The 19,541-nt window shown below is 51.7% G+C and overlaps 1 protein-coding gene and 1 long non-coding RNA gene across 5 annotated transcripts; one reads left to right on the top strand and one right to left on the bottom strand.

The window, feature by feature from the left end:
* Nucleotides 1-972: 972 nt before the first annotated feature.
* COPZ2 (COPI coat complex subunit zeta 2) lies at nucleotides 973-16,102 on the bottom strand. Of its 4 annotated transcripts, XM_081160954.1 has the most exons (10): nucleotides 15,963-16,102; nucleotides 15,100-15,174; nucleotides 13,213-13,294; nucleotides 12,639-12,730; nucleotides 12,123-12,178; nucleotides 11,343-11,420; nucleotides 9,062-9,113; nucleotides 8,430-8,468; nucleotides 2,459-2,551; nucleotides 973-2,349 (listed from the first exon to the last, which is right to left on the bottom strand). In XM_081160954.1, the coding sequence occupies exons 1-10, from the start codon at nucleotides 16,071-16,073 to the stop codon at nucleotides 2,338-2,340; spliced, it is 690 nt and encodes a 229-aa protein (XP_081017080.1). In that variant the 5' UTR covers nucleotides 16,074-16,102; the 3' UTR covers nucleotides 973-2,337. The 4 variants fall into 4 exon arrangements, with proteins under 4 accessions (XP_081017080.1, XP_081017081.1, XP_081017082.1 ...); XM_081160955.1 differs by lacking the exons at nucleotides 973-2,349; nucleotides 2,459-2,551 and adding an exon at nucleotides 6,000-7,788; XM_081160956.1 differs by lacking the exons at nucleotides 973-2,349; nucleotides 2,459-2,551 and adding an exon at nucleotides 6,000-6,341.
* Nucleotides 16,103-16,170: 68 nt separating this feature from the next.
* Nucleotides 16,171-19,541, top strand: LOC308568256. Its single transcript, XR_014000469.1, has 3 exons — nucleotides 16,171-16,487; nucleotides 17,261-17,353; nucleotides 18,871-19,541. It is a non-coding gene; the product is annotated as an uncharacterized lncRNA (long non-coding RNA).

Below are 19,541 nucleotides of genomic sequence, written 5' to 3'. Positions count from 1 at the left end.
ATATCTTGAATGTTGAAAGAGATATCCGACTTTCTGACAGTGTATTCATCAGGGGCCCTGTTTTCTCAGCACAATTGTCTGGGCTTCCTAGAGTCTCTCACCCTCCCCTCCTTCCCACCAAGGTGCTCACACCTCTCACATGGGACCCCCGCCCAAGGTTCTGCTCTGTGGTCTAGGGGATCTCTAGGAATGGACTCCAATGCTCAGCACCGTGGGATAACTGCCACCAGGTAGGTAGTAGATAGAGATGCCTTCTAGATCTGGTTCCTGCAGGCCTTTTCTGGGCAAGGAAGGATGGAAGTGGGGCTTGTCTTACAGCGCCATCTTCTGGACAGACCTGTAAGCGCTGATTCTTGTTGCCCTGCAGATATTTTTTGGTCTCAGGCTTTTGTTTTGTTTTGTTTCTAAGTCTCACCTGCTTCCCCATAGCCAATTTACGAATTCTGGACTTTCCTAGCCATCTCTTAGGAGAGAATGTTCCAGGAACCCTCCAACTTTCCAGACACAGAGCTAAACCCTCTGGAGTGGTAAGGATGGTCCACTGCAATCCAGGAGCAGCTGAGGCCAGTCTTTTCCAATCATTCCATCAGTGAACCCCTGCCTCCACATATCTACCCCATATGTCCTAACATACCTACCCCAAGAATCCCTATCAGTCACTAAGAAGCTGTTGCTTGGACACAGGGCCAAGCTTCCATGACTTTCAGAGTTTTCTTTTATCATCAAGTTTTCCTGGATGAAGACTCATTGACAGCCATGAGAATAAGATACATTCGTTCAATGTCTTAAAAGTCATGTCTCTGGATAAAGAGAAATTGTGGTTCTGGTCAAATGGAATCAGATCTCTCTTGCTATTTTTTTTTTAATATATATTTTTATTGATTTCAGAGAGAGGAAGGGAGAGGGAGAGAGAGATAGAAACATCAATGATGAGAGTTATTGGTTGCCTGCCTCCTGCAGGCCCCCTACTGGGGATTGAGCCCGCCACTGGGGCATGTGCCCTGACCCGGAATCAAACCTCGATCTCCTGGATCCTAGGTCGATGCTCAACCACTGAGCCATGCCAGCTGGGCTCTTGCTACTTCTTTTTCTTTCATTTGGTCTTGTGTGTGTGTGTGTGTGTGTGTGTGTGTGTGTGTATTTGCAGAGTGGGGGTAGGTGAGGGTGATAAGAATGCACCAAATATATAAGCTACAAAATGGATTTATTAGTTTTTGACATACTTTTTATGACCTAAACGTCCAAATTATCATCCCTAACAAAGTGGTCCCTTTTGAACCCCTCTTTTGAAATTATTGCTCACAATTATCTAAATTAATTCAAGCTCTGAGTGGATTGGATTTTCGCAGGTGGTTTGGTGACAAGCTGGATGGTACTGTTTTATATAAAGAATGAGAAGAGACTATAAGGAAAATAATTGCCCTCTGGGCCCTGGCCAGGTAGCTTATTTGGTTAGAGCATTGTCCCAATACACCAAGGTTGTGGGGTTGATCCCCAGTCAGGGCACATACAAAAATCAACCAATGAGTGCATCAATAAATGGAACAACAAATTGATATTTGTCTTTCTCTCAAATCAATAAATAAAAAAAAACAAAAAAAACAGTTGCCTTCTGTGGATCATACTCTGACCCTAAATTCTTATTCCCCCTCTTCAGCCCACCTTCCATGTCACTGACAGAGTTTCTGGCTTGAAGCACAGAGTTGATATAACTTAACTGCTTGAAAATTTTCAATGGCTCCCCAATGCCTTCATAATACGAGCCAAGCTCCTTAGCTCTGTGGTTGAGGTGAAAAGCTATTGGCAATGGAGTCAGACCAGGATAGGTTTAAATCTCACCTCAGTGCCCTAAAGCAAATTATCCAAACTCTCTTGCCCTCAGTTGTAAAAACAGGGCTAACAACACCTACTTGGTTAGGTGGTTTTGAGGACAATAGTATTTCTAAGATGCTCAAAGTAGTAAACTCAGTAAATGGCAGTTATTCTTCTGCATGTCATTCAACACTCGCCTTGATCCAGTTGCAACCTGTCTAGGGAGACGCCATATGTCTCAACACACCCCAGCTTTCCCACAGAGACACACATCCTCCATCCAGCTACATTTGCCTACCTGTAATTCCCTAGACACATTCTCTGCCTCTTTTCTTTGCTTAGTTATTGCTCCCTTTTTAGTGTCTCTTTCCCTGACTTCTCTCTGTCAAATACTATCTCCTGTAATATACCATCTCCTCGGTCAATGTTTATAATTTCTGCATACGGGACTTAGTTGCAGTCCAGTTGTGAGCTTCTTGGGTCAAGAACTGTCTTCCAATTCAGCTTAGAAGCTCCCATCAAGCCTCAGCAAGGTGCCTAGTTCAGAACAGCCAGTTAATAAACATCTGTTAAAAAATTTACTCCAAAATAAATTTTATTTTACTAATACTACTATTATTTTTTTTATCAATACTGCTTTTCTTACCAGAGAGTCCACTTTGAGGGGTGGCACTCGTCTACACGTACAGTGGAAAGTCCACAAGTGTTCCACAATCACTCTTATTTCTTGGATCCTCATCTAAGATATTTTCCAGGTTTAGTTGGTAGAGATGAGGAAGAGAGTAGAAAGCAGATGAGGACCATAGAAATGCTGATGATAGAGTAAAATTTGGCAGCCATTTGATTAATCTTTTTTTTAAATGCAGTATCACTTCATACTTCATACACATCTTAGATGTAAGTTCTGTGCATTTTTACCACCACTCAGATCAAGGTATACAACACCATTTGATCTTAAAGGGTATTTCTACCTTGAAATATCTCTCAAATTCCTTCTCTTCTTCCAACCCTCTACCCTCACCCCACTGCCCTGTCTGGGTCCCATCACTTGCTAGTCAGTCTCCCTCCCTTTTTCTCCCTAGTTCCTGGCTCATGGCAAACACTCAAATATTTGAATAAACGAATGAGTGAGTGAATGAATGAACAGATGGACGGACGGACTGACGAAGGAAAGGAACGCACGAATATTGTTAAATGAATGAGACTCAGTTTGGAGGGAAAGGGGGGTCTGCAGGGTTGTGCCCAGTGTGCTTTGGGTAGATTATTCTACTTTGCCTACATCCGGTTCCGGAGTTAAAGGGTGTCTACTGGGAATTCAAAGGTAAAAATTTTTTTTTCTCTGTAGTGTTTCAAATGGAGATTGAGAGCACAGAAAGTTTGCACCGTAGGCGGGTCTCCAGCTCAACCCTCGCCCCACTGCCAGGCCCGGCGGGCCCCGCCCTCGCCCGGGTGCGCTGCTGGCCGGGCTCCCTCTCCCCCGGGGCCAGGCGGCGGGGCCATTGATCACTGTCGGGGCGCGAGCCAATCGGACCGGCTCCTCCCTCCCCGCAGCCAATGACCGGGAAGCAGGGGGAGCGCGGAGCCGCAGAGGGAGGGGACGGCTCGGGTGGTAAAACGGGCGTCCGAGAGCCTGGAGGGACCGCCTCGGTGTCCCCAGCCCAGGGCAGGGGTGGCCAGCTTCCCCCGCTCCAGAGCCCCTGGGCCAGTGCTTCCGTGTGCGCCCCCCGGCTGGGCCCGGCTCATGGGGTCTCTGTCTGACGCACCTCGGTACCGACTCAGCAGGAGGAAAGGCGGTCCCGGGAAGCCCCGTTCCCTGCACACACTCCAGACCCTCTCGGTGGCCCACGAGGGCGAGGGGGAGGTGGATGCAGAAAGACGGGGAAGGGCCTTGGGGGCGAGAGCGGCCGGGAAGGCAGGCCCCGGCGGCCGCTCGCGCCGGGAACAGCCGGCTGCTCTTCCCGAAACCCGGTTCTGGGCAGACGGCGCCGCGCCCACCGCGTGCTCGGCGCTCCGCAGCGCGCTGGTCGGCTCGCGCCCGCCGCAGCGTTAATGAGGCCGTCTGGGGACAGCCGGTGCCAGCGGTCAGAGCCCTAGGCACTCGGCCGGTCCCGCCGACCTGGTGGCTCCTCAGGGCTGCGGGCGCCCAGAGGGGCCGGGGGCACGACGGGGCCTCCCCCTCTTCCTCCAGAGGGACGGGACCTGCACACTTGGGCTCCCTGGGAATGAGCAGCGCCCCCTCCCTGCCGCCCGGCCCTCCCTGGTTCAGCCCTTTTTGCGCTGCCCTCTTCCCTGCTGCGAACTAGGGTTGGCTGCTTTGCTGTAACCGCCTCCGCATCGTTCTTTAGCTACAGCGGACGGGGACACATTTCTGATCGTTTCTCTGCATTGCCATACCCCCTCGGCTCACTCCTCTGAGCCCAGAACAGTCCCTTTGTGGAGGAGGAGTTCGGACGGCCCCAGGGCAGGGGGTGCGAGAAAGCCACCTATCTCCAGCAGTTCCCCTCCCGAACCCCGCTCTGCGGGAACGGCTGCAAACATGTTAACCTTTCAGAGCCTCGGTGTGCCTCTCCGTGAAATGGGGATAGCATCCCATAGTCTACAGGATGCAATGAGCCAGTATGTGGAAACCCTGGGCCTTCACATTCTTATTCCTGTACAATCGGAATTGCAGGGCCCGGGAGGGCGCGACCGGGTTGCTAGGAAGTGAATTTACCCTTCCAGTCCTTGTGGTCTTTTAGAGGCGGTGGATGGAGCCGGGCACCGGATGAGGCCGCATATTTGCCAAAGTATTTCTGGAGAATTTCTCATTTCCCGTCGCCAGGCTGGCTCCTGAACTCTACGGCATTTAATTGCATACTCTCTGTTCCCGTTTAGAGTTGCCTTTTTGCATTATTTACTGGAATGGGTTATATACACAGTGTTTACAGTGTATATGTTTACATAACTACGTCTTTATCGTTTTTTCTAATTACATAAGTAGTCATGCCCATTATAAATATCCAATCTTAGAGAGTTTCATAATGAAGGACGTGAAACCCGCAGAGACGGCTTCAATTAGCGCCCGGGGCTCGCCGCTTTCCCACTGCAGCGGCTGGCGCGAATTCCCGTGCTCGCGCTGGCGGCGAACTCCCGGGGCGGGTCAGGCGTGCTGGTTGCGTGCGACGCTCGGTCGCCGGCCTAGCAGCCCCGCCACCATCTTGCTGGAACAGGGGTCGATCCCGCCCTGAGGGGCGGGGTTAGCCAGTGGACCCAGGGCGCGCACGTTTCCCACCATTACCTGCAGGTGGCGCTATAGGATCGCGAATGCGCTCCTGGGGCGGGGCTCCTCTAGGCCAGGGCCCCAGCGAGGGGCGGGGTCGGGGCGGGACGCGGACTGGAGGCTGCAGTCACCAAGGGTTCCAGCGAAAACATGTTTTCCGGACGCTGAACGTTAGATACTCCCGGGGACTTAGGTACGTGGACGCAGAAAGGGTACGCGTCAGAGAAAGAAAAGGAGAAACGGGGGAGTCCTAGGACGGCGAGAGAAAAGAGGAGTCGTGTCGCCCAGAAAGTCGCTCCATCTTTCCCGCTTGCCCCTCTCATCCCTCCCCGCCCTTCTCTCCACCGGACCTGCAATTAATTCTTCACATCCTCTGGGGTTCACTGGGTTCACAGTTCTGGACGCATGTACACGGAGGCCAGGGACGGGGTGTTGCTGGCTGATGCCCCCAGCATCTGGGCCCAGCCAGGGCAAGCTTGCAGAGCTCTAGTGCGCAGGGTACATGCCAGTATAAGCACTGCGCAGTCCCAGGCATGCCAAGAAAAACAGGCGTGCTGTTCCTCACTTTGTCCAGAGGAAGCCTTACGCCCTTCCCTTCTGGAGGGTGGTAATAGAAAAATGACTCACAGAATCCCCAGCGGGTCCACCATGTGTGTACCAGCTTTTTCCTCCTTTTCCCAAATATGTGCCATTCCTCCTATTATTACTCTTTTACCGTGTCACACAATCATATGGGGCCTCTTGGTACTTGAGTAACACACCCTCACTATGTTAAATTGTCCCCTTTCCCTTGACCCTCTACCCCCAATCACACAACCACTGGGATATGCCCTGGTAATGGGAATCCTAAAGACAAGGCACAGAAAGTGCAGGAGCCCTTAACAGAACACACACATGCTTACCAGGCCAAGAGAGAAGGAGAGGACTGTCAGGAGACAAAAGCAGGTTTATTAGGACTCTGGGGTCAGGGATGCCTAAGGTCTGAGTTCAGCTCAGCTGGTTCTCAAGGCCCAAGGGGCAGCCAGGGCAATGAGAAGTGGTGACTCAGTGCCAAAGCCAAATCTTTTCACTTCAGAGTCCCTAGCCAGTGAACTCAGGAGTCCGTTCTGGGAGCGCCTGGGAATACAAAGGGGTCTCTCCTGGGGGGAGGGGGGGGTGTCTTTGAGTTTTTGCCAGGATTGGGGAAATTATCTGAAGGCAGGGAGCCTCCAACGCACAGCCTTCATTTCAGTAACGACCATTTAATTTGTTCCTTGGCAGACTGAAGAACCTGGGGGTGGGGAGGAAGGTTGAGAGAAAGAACTCCGGAATGCCAAGTGCCTTGATACCGCAGAGGGAGGTCTACAGCCCACCTTCCCTAAGTGTCCCTGCAACTCCTGGTCACTAGGTGGCAGCCGCTCATCTCTGCCTGACTTGAGTGGAGGCGGGCCAGCCATACCAAGAGCAGTCCAAACTGGCTGCAGCCAGCTCCCAGCCCAGCCCCAAGCCTGCTCAGCCCTCTGGTTTCTGCATCTGCAGTGGTGGGTGTGGCAGCAGGCTCTGTCTTTCCCATACCAAGTCATCCTTGCTCCCGCCCACAGTGCCACGTCCAGGCAGAAACTGCGCCCAGGCCTGACACTTCCTGAGCTCAGACACCTCAGCAAAACTCTACGTCTGGCCTTGGCTGGCAGTATGTCCTCCACACCCCACTCCAACCCACTGCTGATGTGGCGCAGCTGGCAACGGTGGCTGGCCAGACACTGCCACGGGGCACCTGCACTCAGATTGTTCACTCTCACATGCAGCTGAGGAAACAACCTCAGTCCAGTGCTTATGCAAATCCATTCCAATGTGCACACACAATGCCAACATGTCTCTCAGATCGTCCCTCCAGCTACCAAGCTTCATTCCTTTCTGACAGTTCATCCCAAATTGTCCTTTCTTCCTGCACAGTCTTCCTTCCTCTCAGGGACAGTCTGGCCCTGGAGGTTTTCCTGCTTTTCCTAGCCAGAATCCAACTTTCTCCCCATTTCATCTTCCACTCACTACCTGGGCTTCCTTGGTTTTCACCCAAGAATCCCATTAAAAGTGCTATGTCTGGGCATGGCTCAGTGGTCAAGCATTGACCTAGGATCCAGGAGATCATGGTTCCATTCCCCGTCAGGGCAGTTGCCCAGGTTGCGGGCTCAATCCCCAGTGTGGGGCATGCAGGAGGCAGCCGATCAATGACAACTCTCTCATCATTGATGTTTCTCTCTCTCCCTCTCTCTGAAATCAATATATATATATATTTTAAAAAGTGTTATGTCTTCATTACCCTCCCCCAGAAAAATAGGAGCTGTACAAAGAGTTTTCCGTGCATTAAGGTCATCTAATTCTCATAACAACTCTATGAGGACTGTCCTGTGATTATGTGAGGCCCAGAGAGGTTGAGTAACTTGTCCTAGGTCACCCAGATTCTACGTGGTAAAGTGGAGCATACACGCCTGTGTTACCTGCTCTGCTCATGCTCCCTAACCTCTTAGGACCTGAAAACTGCCATGCAGCTGTAGAAGGAGGCCTGGGGAACCACGAGGAGGGAGAGGCAGGGTGAGCACCAAGGGCAGTGCAAGAAATTGGGCAGCACACCTGGGGCTCCACACGGGATGTTACACATCCATTTATGCCACCACAGCAGGAGGGAGTTAGTGCCAGGGCAGGAAGCTCCATAAAATCAAGATTAGTCTGTGCAGAGAGACCTATGGGCAGACAGAGGTCAAGCAGTCAGCCTGATAAGCAGGAAGTTTGCACAGCTGGGAAACCAGTCAGGCCACAGATCCAGGGACCTCCCCCTTACCCCACATGCACCCCCAGATAGGACCATGCAGGGGACTGGTGGGGGATGGACTTTTCCACAGCCAGGTCACTTAGGCGGTAGGTGGCAAGTAAGGAGTGGAGAAAGTTAGATCCTATCACAGGCTCAAGGGTCCCTGAACAATTCCAGCTTGGACCTTAACATCGAGTGATGAGGGTTTGGAGGAAAACTCCTATTTGTTGTCCTTTCTGGGCTAGGGGGAGCATCAGCGGCCTGAGTCCCCAGATTGCTTTGGGGGACAAGTGACCCAGACATCTCCAGGGAGAGCAGCTTACCCGAGGGTTTCAATCGAATGATACCAAGCTAGGAGATGAGGTGGGAGGCCAGTAAGGCATGCATCAATTATTAATGTTCAGCTCAGCACCACCTCAGGGACTCTAGAAGCCTCCCATGACTCCAACAGATGGCCTGTCACTGTCTCATCCCTCCCACACCCTGACTTCTCAGCCTTGATAGCTCCCCTTGTGTCCCCCTGGGAGGCTCTACTCTACTCCCTCTAGCCCAAGGCAGATGTTGGGGGCCTACCTGGGCCACACTCTGCTCAGTCAAGCCGCTGTCATCTGCCTGTGGGGAAGCAGTGGCAGAGGGTGGTTAGGCCGGGGTGAGAGTATTGGGTTTAGAAAGGGAGGTGAAGGGGCTTGGGAGGGGTGAGTGATGCAGTGATTGGGGGATCCAGAACTGCACCCATCACCTGTATTGCCAGTTAGTGGAAGCCCTGCACCTTGTCACTTGGAAGCCAGGACCCCCGGGCCCTGTCTATGGTGCACGGAGAGTAAGGGAATGAAGGGAATAAAGATGGGAGGAAAGGTTTAATTCTGAGCGGAAAGTCGAACTAGACAGGGTGGTTCTGTCTAGACTACCGCTCCCCAACCTCAAGGCCATGGCAGCCACCTGGTGTCTCTCTGAGTTTATTTCCTCAGTCTACTTCCCACAAGCAGGGAGGGGGAGGAGCTTGGTGATTCCACAGGGGGAGAGCACAGGAGATCTCTAACTGACACCTCCCCCACACTGCTGCTCCCACAAGTGCCTTGGCCCAGTAGTTGCTTCTGCTGGAGGAGCTTGGGTCCCCCACCCCCACCCCGGGCCCTGGCAGTCCCAGCTGCGTTGGGGAGGGGGCGGCAGCCCAGCGATGAGGGGGCATGCAGGAAGACTCTTACCCTAAAATTCACTTTCTGGATCACTTGCTGGGGATCACTCTCCAGAATCACGCTATAAGATAAGAGGGAAACCAGGAGGAAAATCAGTAAGGTGATCCTCCCCTCTGCAGTCTCCCTGCTAAGCCTCTTCCCCCAGTCACCATATCCTGCAATGTTCCCCCTCCAGGGTACCTTCCCACTGACGTTCCTCAAGTCAGAACTCTCCCTGACCATGGAGATCCCTCAGCTCTGATTCTTCTACACTTCAAACCTGGCAGTCACACGCTTGGTTGTCACCGGGGAAATGCTGTGAAATGGACTGAGTCTAGTCCAAACAATCAGGTATGAAAAGCTTGTGCTCAAAAACTCGGAGCTCTTGCAAGTCACCCCCCTTCTGGGTCGGGGTGGATTCAGGAAAGTTCGGTGAAGGGAGTTGCCTTGGAGTCTCTATGTTGTTTCACTATTATTCTACGCTATATACAAAAGAAATGGAACTCCAAAACTCAGAATCTATCTTCCCTTTTGACAGACCCAAACATCGAGGCTTTTCTCAGCTAGAGCACACTCTTTCATGATGTGCTGGGGGTGCTCGGGAGCCATTTGTGGGTTTGTGCACAGGTGCAGGTGTGAGGGCCTTACTGCGGTGGGACAGAGACCACGGGGACTGAGTGAGGGCTCCTCCTTACTTGGTGAGGCTCCTCCAGGGCAGAAGCCCAGCTTTATTTCTGTACCAGTCCCAGGGAAGTGAAGAAACATTTCTCCAGAGCCTTTTCCAGGCCTCATCACTGGGCTACCCCCAGCCCCAGGCTCCCTTGCCACCGGTCCTTTCCTCCATAAAGACAGAAGTATTCCAGCCGTGGCCGATGAGGCTCAGTGGTAGAGCCACACTGAAGGGTCAGCGGTTTGTTCTGGCCTGGTTGGGGCGCATTCGAGAGGCAACCGATTGATGTGTCTCTCTCACATTGGTGTTTCTCTCTCCCTCCCCCCTCTCCCTTCCACTCTCTCTAAAAATCAATGGAAAAAATATCCTCGGGTAAGGATTAACAAAAAGAAAAAGAAGCATCCCAGGCCAATGCTCTGGTTTAGGCATTGACTCAACTGACAATTCCCTGATTCTCCTTGGAGGGAATCTGTGTGCTACTCAAGGGGCAGAGACTGGGCCTGCTGGAGGCACAGACCCAGAAGCTTATAAAGCTTCCTTCCTCTTTTGTACAGACCCTTCCTAGGCCTTCCACCTGATTTTGTAATTGTGTGTGTGCACGCACACGCTTGCTTTCTTTAAAGAGGTTCCACAAAGTTGTATATACTTCTGGTTCCACAAAACCTGGTTTTTTATCCCTCTCTTTTGGGTCCCAGCAATTAGCACAAGGCCTTGCAGTAGCAGCAGGCAATCAATGGGGAGGGAGGGGGGGCAGAAGTCCACAGTACCCCATCTCTTAGAGCTCCCTGCCTCCTAGGAATGTGATATGGTGCCATGGAAATAGCGCAATCTTGAACCACACCAGTGGTTTTAGATCTTGGCCTTGTCTGGCGACCTTGAGCAAGTCACTTGAATCCCTGAGCCTCTGTTCCCTCATCTCTAAAATGGATGTAATGAGAGGTGTGTGGATGTCTTTAGGGTTATCAGTTTCTATTATCCTTTGCCCCAGAGCTAGAACTTTTTTTCTCCCCAAATATTGCCCTCCATGGAAATTCACTAACCAACCCTTCTCATAAGGGCACCCAGCTTCCTGAGAATATAGTAACATACCAATAACAGGTGATATTTATTGAAGGAGAACCATGAGCTTCATCAGCATCACCTTATTTAATCCTCACACCCTATGAGGTAGTTCCTTTATCATCCCATTTAAAAGATGGGGAAAGTGAGGCTCAGGGAGCTTAGGTAATTGGCCCAGGTCACACATCTAGCTGAGACTGGACTGGGGCTCTAAGAGTGGGAGATGTGGAGGCAGCAGGGCTCTGCCGGTATGAAGTCCTTCTAGAGAGGGGCAAGTATCTGCTGCCTGCTTTTCCTGGGCCCTGGAAAGCAAACCATTTCCCCCAAACCCTGCCTATTCAACAGGCAGCCAGAGTTGGACATCAGACTCCTTTCTTGTTTGCTTGACTTTGGCTAACACTAGCATCAACCTTCATCCTCAGGAGTCGGGGGCAGAGGGGGGCGGGGAGGAGACCACTGGGAATATGCTGGGGGAGGCAGAAGGTGGCCAGAGATAGCCAACATTGTGCTGGGTGAAATCTAGAGCCGATGACCTTCAAAAGCACCTCCCACTGTGAGTGTCCCTGGCCACCCCATCCTCACCCGCCATCCACAATCTCGTCCAGCACCAAGAAGGCTCCATCCATGTTCTCCAGCAGCCAGCGCTTCTCCACATTCTTCCTGAAGGAGACACAGCTCCTGAGCCTCCCCATGGCCATGAGGAGCCAGATCCCTGCCTAGGTGAGACAGATTCCCCTCCATCCATACCCCACCATACCCCCTCCAACAAGCATTAGGAAGGACAATGTCAAGGGCAGTAAAGCCTGTGCAAGGGATTCCTGAGTAGAGGACAGGCCCACTTCCTTCAGCCCTCCTTGCCCAACCTGCCACACATGGGGCATTGACGCTGTGCCCACCATGGAACCCTCAGTGCATTCCATAGCCAGTTTAGATGCTAGAGCTCTATAGTTAATTGTGTTGACTGGGGAATTTATTTACTTTTAGACTATCCTAGTTTGGTTTCCCCAGGTCATGCTCACTGGAATAGACACCTAATAACTGAATGGAGGTCCAGTGAAAACCACCCTGAGTCTCAAGTCAGAAAACCGGAGTTTGAATCTCTGTTCTGATATAAACCGTTTGTAACCTCAGGCAAACCATTTAGCTTTTCTTGACCTCATTTTCTGGCCATACCCTCATTGTGGCTCTGCTCTGGGGGATACCATGTGGTCAGGTAAAGGGCAGAGGCCTCAGAGGGGGATGCTCTGGCTCCAGTCTTAGTCTTGTAGGGACTTCAGGACAAAAGCAGGGAGGAAGGGCCCTGCCTCTGTGATGTATCAAGGCCTGGGGGAAGGGCCTTGAAGGGCAGAAGACCTCACTCACCTTAACACGTGGTTCAGGGACTCAAACAGGCAGGTGAGAACAGACATGAGCATCAGCTGGGGTGGGGAAATACAGGAGGAGGAAAATGAGACAGCTTGAGGTTGGGAAGGAGAAAGAAGACCTCAGAGCCTACCTGCATGGAAAATTGTCCCTTTCCAGACAACAGGGCTGGAGACTGACTGCAGCTTGGCTGTGGAGGGCACCTCCTGTGCATGGCCTGGGAAGCACTAGCGTGCCCCACAGTGGGATGCTGAGTGTATCCTCCTCTAGTGATGTTTAACAAAAGCAACAAAGGCTCCTGCAGAGAACTTCATTCCTAGTTCCTAAGGAACCTAAGGGGCACAATGGGTATGGTATGCCTTGTCCCAGGAAGAACCATTCCGGTCGCTTACCAGCCCACAGAGTCTAGAAGGAGGGGTACCAATGGTAGGACTTCAGAACCCAGCTTCTACCCCAGACTCCAAGCCACTCCCCCATGGACAAACCCTCCTTGTCACCCTAACCTCGTGAATTTACCTCATTCTCATGGGATGAGCCCACCACATACAGGAAGAGGTCAATGCTGCTCTTATAGACGATGGTCATGCCTCCGAAAAATGCAATTTCACCTAGAAGTGGAGGAGACTTTCAGTTCTGGGCACCTCTGCCTGGCCCCTCCTCCCCATCTCCTTCTATGAGCCTTGCCTCCTATTTCCTTCTTCCCTTTCCAAGACTAGCACTAAAGACACCACCATTAGGTGTCCTTCCCTCCACCCTCTATTTCTAGTGATTGCCTCATTCTGAGGAGTCAACAAACCCAGTTCAAGGTCCACCTTCCACACCCTCTCCCACCATGTGCAATGCCTTGGACCAGTCTCAGGCTGGGAGGGGCCCCACAACTCAGTTGGCCTCTTCGTCTGAGAGAGAGGTCTAGGTATACTGGGGGTGGGAGGTTTGAGAGGGGTGGGAGGTGAACATTCCCGTTGGTAGAGATGAACAGCTGAAGAAAAGGACATGGCCTGTGGGTGTGCAGGGCCGACAGGACAGATGTGGTCCAGATGGAGAAGACAGTGCGTATCTGAGAGTTCTGGGCGAGGAAGAGGGTGCTTACTGTCAGTCCGGCTGGTCTTATTGAAGACATTTTTCTCGAAGGCCATCTGCTCCTTCATGGAGGGGAATGTGTCATCATAATACTATGAGAAAGGGAAGGAGAAGGGATGATAGCCATTCCACAGAACCAAGTTCCTCCATGGATGGGTGGCAGGGAACAGTGAGTGGTGGCCAGGTGCCCCATTTCCTCTTTTTTTTTTTGCCAATCCTCATCCAAGGATATTTTTCCCATTAATTTTTAGAGAGAGTGGAAGGGAAGGGGAGGGGGAGAGAAAGAGAGAAACATGGATGTGAGTGAGACACATTGATTGGTTGCCTCCCACACATGCCCTGACCGGGGCCAGGCATTGAACCTGCAACCCAGGTACATGCCCTTGACTGGAAATTGAACCCAAGGCCCTTTGGTGTAGAGGCTGACGCTCTAACTGCTGAGCCACACCTGCCAGGGCACCCCATCTCCTTTTTATTGCCCTCTAGGCCCGACTGCTCATTGTTTCCCCATAAACACAAATTCTGAGCAAAGAATAATAAAGAGTAGAGAAATTTTGAGGCCTGTTTTTGGAGGCCTCTCCTGATTTTTAGAGGCTTTTGTATGTTGAGCAGATGTGCGGTGTGCTGAGGACTGGGGTAGTCACCAAGTTACACTGTTTCTACACGAACCTGAGCCTACTGGAAAGAGGGCAGAGCTTGGGGTCCTTCATCATAATGATAATAATCATAACAACTACTTTATTATCCCCATTGTACCGATAGGAAAACTGAGGCATGAAGAAACCGGGTAACTTTCCTGACATCTCACAGTTATAGGGGCAGAACTGGAATTCAACACCAGGGATGGTTTGACTTCGGGCAGAGTTATGGTGAAGACTAAATATCTAAGGAAAAGTTCCTGGCATACACTGCACAATTAAATCAACACTGTTTTGTTTGGGTTTGGTGAGCCTCTCTCTCTGACTCAGTTTCTTAACCTGAACATGAATGTGTCCTGCTGAGAGGAGGTCCTAAAACCTTTGGTATTGCTGATCCATTTCTATCTATCTGCTGGGACAAGATAGTCAGCTTTCAATTTTCTGGATGTGGATTAAGCCACTTAGTACCCCAACTGTAGGCAGATTCGTAGTCTCCCTGCTGAAGGCATGAAGACATAAAGTTTTAGCCCCAAACAAACAAACACATCTATAATGTATTTCATAGCTAGTTTAGATACTATATCCCTACTAGAGTTAATTGTGTTGATGGTAGACATTTATATTTGGATTATCCTAATTTGGTTTCCCTGGGATAGATATCAGATAACAACTGACTAGTTTGTGCAGTGAAAGACACACTCCTGAACTCCAAGTCAAAATACCAGAGTTCAGATCTCTGTTCTGATATTAACACTTGTGTCCTCAGGCAATTCACTTAGCTTCCCTAGACCACGTTTTCTTGATTTATGAAAGAGCTGGATTATGTGGTCTCTAAATCCTGTCTGGTTCTAAATTCTTAGGCTCCTCAGACTAAATCCTCAGTGTTTACTAAGCTGTAGAAAAAAAGTGGCAGTTGCTTGTTTAGAATTTGGGGATTAGGAGTCCTGGGTCCCAGGCTCAACACTCTCCTGACCCCTCAGGAGGGCCCTTCCATGTCCAGCTAGGTAATGGAAAGGATGACGAGAAGACATTTCAGGGGACATGATTAGAAACAGGGGAGACACTCCTCCCTTCAGGGGTCAGCAGTCTGAAAAGGAAGGATGGACAGAATACCTTTGCAGGGTCTAAACTGAGCAGCTCTGAGTCACAGAGCCCACAGTAGGTCTCTCCTGGGACAGGAGAGTCAGCTGGGTGGGGACTTCTGTTCTTGGGGTAGTAACACAATCTTTAGGGGCCCTCCGGTGAGGGTGGGAGGTTACCTTGGCCAGCAGGCGGTGTCCGTCATTATCTAGGATGAAAACAGCCTTGATGGTGTAGAGGGAAGGTTCCTGCAACTGACACGGGGTGGGGGTGGGGGGAGCTGCGTTGGCCCCTGACACAAGGCAGATACCCTGTCATTGGCCTTATGGCATCTGCTGGCCCCGGGAGCCCATGTTCAGGGTCCAGTGACCCCAGCCCCAAAGATCCATAGCTGGTTGTGGCCCAACCTGTCCCACAGGGGCCAACTCCGGTCCTGCTCCACTCCCAGGCAGATGTTCTACTTCAGGCCCCTGGTGGGCGCTCTGCACTTTGGGTGCGGAAGGTCCGCCCGAGCCCAAGTTCTGTCATGCACTGACTGCTCCAGAGCCCGAGTCGGAGTGTATCACAGAACCTGGGCCGGGGGGACAGCAGTGCCTCCTCCTTCCAGCTGACCTCGGGGTCGAGGCTGGACCCACTCTCTGAGCTCGCCCCCAGCCCCCCGACGCGGGTGCGCTCCAGGGCACGCAAGTCCGCCAACCGCCCCTGGGAGCTGGAGTCGGGGGCAGCCCCGCCGCTCCTTACCCTTCCCTGCAGAATCCCAATCCACCCCCACCCCCAAGCTATCCCCAACCGTGCTCCAAAGTGATCCCAAACTTCAGCCCCACGCGGACTCAGGACAGGCCTCCTCGAGAATCCGCGCCCGCGGGAACTTTTTCTCGCCGCCCCGGCCCGGCCCGGCCCGGCCCCCTCCCTGGACTGCTCAGTGGTGGCACCAAGTTGCCGGCGCCAGGCGTGCAAGTTGTGAGTTGGCTGCCCCCCCAACCCCACCTCGGCCCCGATTCCTGCCGCCCCGGACCCCGGAGCCCGCCCGCCTGCTCCGTACCCGCGACCCCGCGGGCTCCCCGGCTCGGGCGGGCGGTGCCGGGGCGCCGGCCTGAGCGGCCGCGGCCCCCTCCCCCGGGTGCGGACGTGGCCAGGCCTCGGGCCGCTGCATTCCGCTCGCCGCCGCGCGCTGACAGCGCCTCCCGCCGCCCGCCCCGCCCCGCCCCGCGCCCGCCCGCCCGGGAAGCCACCGCCCTCCCCTCTTTCCCGGCCCTGTGCCTTCCTTCCTTTTCCCGAGGCCGTTTCCTCCCTCTCGCCCTCCCTGCTTTCCATTCCCTCCCCCTCCGCCCTGCGCCCCACACCCCAGCTTTCCTTTCCCCACCTCTCATTTCTTTCTCTCCTTCTCTGCTCCTCTCCCTTCCTTAAAGTCCAGAGCCCATCCTCATTTTATCCCAGGACCAGCCCCCCTGTCTGTCCCCTCCAGCCTCCTTTCTGGCCTGTAGGTTTGGTCTGCACCAGTGCCCGCAGGCTATCCTGGGACCAGCAGAAAACACAGGCAAAGTCCCGTTTTGTCTCTTAACTGCTGGTAAGTACCATGGGGACAAATATAATCGGGTCTCAGGGACAGGTCATAGCAGTGAGAGCAGATGAGGACAGCCCTGGAGAGACCCTCAGAACAGGTTCTCCTACTCCTCCGACTTCCTCCCAGGAAGCCATGGCCCCTAGGCACCCTCTGAAGTCTCCCAAAACACAGGACACAATCTGAAGCAAGACAGATGCCTAGCAGCACAAATGCTCCGCCAGTGGCATCGGGCTCTGCCATGCTTTGGTTCCTTAGGTGTTAAGTATACCAAAGGACAAGCTTTCCCTTCAGGCTACTCAAGGCCAGGGGGAAATTCACACTCCAGCACTACAGAGCTAACAGCACTTACCCATTTACCCATAAAACCTGCATGGATTTTACACTTAAACATGTTCACATACATTATCTAATACAGTGGTGCCTCGGTTTTCAAATGTAATCTGTTCCAGAAGACCCTTCGAGTTCTGAAATGTTCAGAAACCAAGGGGTCTTGCCCTCAGCGGAAGCCAGGTGGCATGTTCGACTTCCGAGGCGTGTTCGAAAACCGAAGCATTGCCGTCCAGGTTTACGGCGTTGGTAAACCGAAATGTTCATCAACGGAGACGTTGGAAAACCGAGGTACCACTGTACAACCCACACCTGTGAGGTAGGTACTCACCCCCATTTTAAGGAAAGGGAGACTCAGGCCTTTTCAAGATCTTATAGCTAATACATAGTAGAGTGGAGCTAGAATCCAACTTTCAGACTTAACATTTCTTCCCCGTCTTCTCCTCAAGGCCTCATATGCTGGGCACCAAACACACTTATCCCAGGTGACTGCCAAGTGGGTTTTCCTCTGCGGAACACTGTCCAGTCTTCTCATTCTTCAGGTCAGTACCAGAAGGCCCTCTCTGACGTCCACCGAGTGGCCTCTCCTGTGACACCTAACTCGCCACCTACTTCTTTCTTTCATTATTCTTTCCTCACTCGCTAAATATTATTTTCACTAATTGGTTTACAAATGTATAGGGTCCCTCTCCCCACCAGACTTTGAGTCCTACAAGAACAGAAATAGCATCTCTGTGTTGCTCACTGTCCAACCCCTGGCCCCCTCCCCAAACAGGGCTGACTCGCCAGGTACTTACTAAGTGTTTGCTGAGTAAGTGAATGAATAGATGAATTCGGGATGTGTTTACAAACTATTTATTTGAAACATATAATTAAAATATACTTATCAATGAAACCATGTTTTATGTGATGTACAAATATGCATTGAGTGTTTACTATGCACCAGGTACTTTTTGAGTCACTGGGCTTCAAGACTAGACAAAATAAACAAAATCTTTGCTCTCATGGAGTTTACATTCAAATGTTTGCATGTGTGCATGCATTTCTGTGCCAGACAGATAATAAACAAAAAAAGTAGATATTATGTGAGTTGCTGATAAATGCTACATAGAATAATAGAGCAGGAGTGGGGATCAGGAATGTGAGGGGTTGAGGGGGCAGAGCAGAATGCCATTTTCCTTAGTGTCACTGGGGAAAGCCTTCAAGAAGGTGACATTTGAAGAAAGAGCTGAAGGAGGTGACAGAGTAAGCTATGCAAACATCTGAGGAAAACATCTACTTAACCTCTTTCTCTGATGATTTAGAAGGCACACCTGAATCTTCTTGCAGGCTATCAGAGTTGTAATTGTGAACATTAACCAACACTGTTTGGTACAATGTGGGGGAAAGAGGCAGTATTTTATTTGGCTTCCAGATCACCAGAAATTATGTCAATGGTCATGCCAGCTTGGTGTGTTACAGAGAATACTGAATTGATTTTTTTTTTTTTTTAATCCTTGCCTGAGGATATTTTTTCCATTGCTTTTCAGAGAGAGTGGAAGGGAGAGAGAAACATCAGTGTGAGAGACACACATGATTGGTTGCCTCCTGCATGTGCCCCCGACCCGGGCTGGGGATCAAGCCTGCAACCGAGGTACTTACCCTTGACAGGAATCCAACCTGGGACCTAGTGCTCTAACCACTGAGCAAACGGCTAGGGCCTGACTAAATTATTTTGATCCCTTAATATTTCCGTGAGCTAACCCATTTTTAGTTCATACTTACAGAAAAGCCTCCAGAGGCATTTCCTAGCTTCTGTGTGGTATATGGTACCCACAGTGGGAGGGTCAGTTTGCAGAAGAAGGGAGGGAAGGAGGAAGACCTAGGAAGACAGGGGGTTTAGGGAGCTGTTGTGGCTCCACGGGGACAGGTAAGAGAGGAGTTAGTTACAGGAGGAGTGGATAGGAAGGTGCTGGAGAAAGGCACAGGGGCTGGCACAAAGAGAAAGCCAGGGGAGGGAGCTTAAGGACCACCAAATCCTTATCATCACCACCTTGGCTGCTCTTGTTCTGATCACCAGGATGCTGTGGTGAATAAATTCAGAGCCTTCAAGTTGAACTTGCCAAGGAAGAGATTCTCCTCATTGATGGCTCCACCCCGAACTCCCTCAACAGACACCCCAAGACTCCTTTCCTCCCTCAGGGCCAGCCTAGGGTGACCCTTTGAGGAACACTGTCCAGTCCTTCTCATTCTTCAAGTCACAACTTCAGTGTCAGTACCAGAAGGCCCTCTCTGACATCCACCGAGTGGCTTCTCCTGTCACATAATCTAACTCGCCTATGTGAAAATGAGATTCTATGTAAAAATATAAGCTCAGTGTGCACAGTGCTGGGACAGTGTCTTCCACAGAGCATTGCCTCAAGAGGACTTTACAGAGTAAGCCTGGCAGCACCTGAGAAGCGTTCAAGTGCAGCACAAGGGAAGCAGCTGAAGAGCCTCCCCAGAATGAGGAAGCCAGAGCTGGGTTCAAAAAGAACACAGCCTTGCCCAGCTGGTGTGGTTCAGTGGGTTGAGTGTTGGCCAGGAGGTCACTGGTTCGATTCCCGGTCAGGGCACATGCCTGGGTTGTGAGCTCAATCCCTAGCAGGGGGTGTGCGGAAGGCAGCTCATGAATGACTCTCTCATCATTAATGTTTCTCTCTCTCCCTCTCCCTCTCCCTTCCTCTCTCTGAAATCAATAAAAACATATTT

The sequence above is a fragment of the Miniopterus schreibersii genome (assembly GCF_964146895.1).
Source record: "Miniopterus schreibersii genome assembly, chromosome: 16".
Lineage (NCBI taxonomy): Eukaryota > Metazoa > Chordata > Mammalia > Chiroptera > Miniopteridae > Miniopterus > Miniopterus schreibersii.
This window is presented reverse-complemented; position numbering and strand designations above follow the sequence as displayed.